Source organism: Sardina pilchardus, chromosome 12 (assembly GCF_963854185.1).
Source record: "Sardina pilchardus chromosome 12, fSarPil1.1, whole genome shotgun sequence".
NCBI classification, from domain to species: domain Eukaryota; kingdom Metazoa; phylum Chordata; class Actinopteri; order Clupeiformes; family Clupeidae; genus Sardina; species Sardina pilchardus.
This window is the reverse complement of record NC_085005.1, coordinates 24646980-24649479: the sequence shown is the minus strand read 5'-3', so window position 1 is coordinate 24649479 and position 2500 is coordinate 24646980. Positions and strand designations below refer to the sequence as shown.

General features: G+C 48.6%; 1 protein-coding gene across 2 annotated transcripts in view; it reads right to left on the bottom strand.

The window, feature by feature from the left end:
* The window catches only part of LOC134097595 (kinesin-like protein KIF13B), a 37245-nt gene that overhangs the window by 13283 nt on the left and 21462 nt on the right, over window positions 1-2500 (bottom strand). For both annotated transcript variants that reach the window (XM_062550511.1, XM_062550512.1), the window contains exons 26-29: window positions 1951-2100; window positions 1804-1830; window positions 1215-1314; window positions 245-371 (exon numbers count right to left, since the gene is read on the bottom strand). In XM_062550511.1, coding sequence (XP_062406495.1) covers window positions 245-371; window positions 1215-1314; window positions 1804-1830; window positions 1951-2100 — 404 coding nt within the window. The remainder of the gene's footprint in view (window positions 1-244; window positions 372-1214; window positions 1315-1803; window positions 1831-1950; window positions 2101-2500) is intronic.

The window sequence follows — 2500 nt, the reverse complement described above, 5'->3', positions numbered from 1 at the left end:
ATAATGTATGCAAAATATACACACATACACACACAAACATACAAACACACACACACACACACACACACACACACACACACACACATTGAAGACAAAAGTGAAACATACCGACACAACCAGACACACGCACACACTCACACAGACAGAAACACACACACACACGTGTGCACACACACTCACACAGACAGAAACACACACACACACACACACACACAGACACAGACACAGACACACACACACACACCACTCAGCGGGAGCCCCAGGGATGCCACTGCCAGCTGAGGGCACTAGTACAGCGTTGCGCTCCTCAGTCAGCGTCAGACGCCACTCCAGCAGCTGAGCCTCCCGCTCCACGTCATCCTCCGACTTATCTACGGAGGGAGAGAGGGAGAGAGAGAGAGAGAGAGAGAGAGAGGAGGAGGAGAGGGAGAGAGGGAGGCAAAGTGGGAAGGAGACAGTGAGAGGGGGAGAGAGGGAGGGGGAGAGAGGGGCAGAGAGGAGGAAAGGGGGAGAGGAAGAGAGGGGGCACAGAGGGAGAGAGAGGAAGAGAGAGGAGTAAAAGATGGGGAGAAAGGGAAACCGTGACGGAGGTGAGAAATATGCAATTGAGACAGAATGAAGAGACATCATTCAGAAGACAGACCAAACAGCACAGAGGACGGCCCTCAAATGGAGTATGGATCGACCAGGAAGGAGAGAGCGGATCATTTAATACAGCCGCCTCATATGGATCCAGTACATAATGGATTCATTCCTCCAGAACAGACTTCCCTCCTCAGGCTACTAGGCCCAGGGTCCCTCCATGAACAGTCTGCTCACACACTCGTATTCCAATTCCATGCACAACACACAGTCATCGCTTTAGGCTGTTGAAATAGGAGTTGAAATGCTGGCGAGACTGATATCTCTGTTCTCCTCTATATTTAGCATGGTGGTGGCAGGAAGGTTATGTTGATTATTAATGCCCAGTGAGTGCCTTCACTCTCGCTCTCTCTCGCTCTCTGTCTTTCACTCTGTCTCTCTGTCCATCTCTCTCAGTCTCTGTCTCTCTGTCTCTTTGTCCATCTCTCTCAGTCTCTCTGTCTACCTCTCTCTTTCTCTCTGTCCATCTCTCTCAGTCTCTCTTTTTCTCGGTCTACCTCTTTCTGTCTCTCTGTCCCTCCCCTCTCTGCCAGTATGACTCCGCCTCCCCCTACAGGTGTCTGGCTTCTCACCTGGTTTGCCCACCAGCTTCTGCAGGTGCTGATCCAGATATTCTTGCCTCTGGGTCAGAGCAGCCAGCCATTGACCCCTCAGGCGCTCCAGGTCCCCCTCCTAACACACACACACACACACACACACACACACACACACACACACACACACACACACACACACACACACACACACACACACACACACACACACACACACACACACACACACACACACACACACACACACACACACACACACACACACACACACACACACACACACACACACACACACACACACACCAATCCATCAAAAAGACCAATCCATCAAAAGATCTGGTTGTAAGTTGTAACCAACTGTAGTTATATTGTAAAGGATATTAACAAAACACCCAAGTCATGAGTTCATCAAAGAAAAACTAATTCTTTAATTCTTTATTTTTAAGGATAGCCCCTTGAGATGTAACATCTCATTTTCAAGAGGGTCTTTACACAGTCCCATACAATTTCACATAAACATTTTTTGCTTGAACTGTGATCATGTAAACATTTAAACATAAACATTTCTGACAAGGCCTTCTCAATATAGAGATGTTTTTTACGTTACCTGGTAACTGTCCAGCTCCTCTCCTCCCTGTTGGAAAGACAACAAGGACATGAGGTCAGAAAAAAAAAACACACAACGCAAATATAAACGAATACAACCTCACTGTTTTGATTGGTCAGACAGAAGAAGAAACGACAGCTTTCTCACCTGTGAGTCGCCACCGCCGCCTTTGGAGGGGCGGGTCTGACGGACCACGACGTTGCCCACGGCAACGGACAAGATGGTCTCGGCGATGAGAGGCAGCGTTCCAGACTCCTGCACGGAACGCACCTCCACCTGAATCCGACGAGACTGACCCTGGCGACGCAAAACCGAGCAAAGCGAGTTCACACGGTCAGTTTGACACTCCATGGGACACAGCTTCCTAATCCCTGTTTATGTTCTGGACACCAAGCATCAACACACACATCTGGACAGAGCACCTTGACACAGCACAGTGTTTCCTCACACAGAGAACTGCAACAAAACCAAAGCAGTCCAACGCATGTCGCAACAATCCTGATTCCTGAAGTCCTGAACAACCCTGGGGTGCATTTCCCAACTTAGTTGGTTTGCAATGGGAAATTGCATTGCAACTGACAAAGTTGCTAACTCAGCTAGCAACTGTGCTTTTGAGAAACGGACCCCTGGACTGAACGTGAAGTCATCAGAAACATTACATTACAAAAAAACCCCACTGAAATACTGAACAGCACTA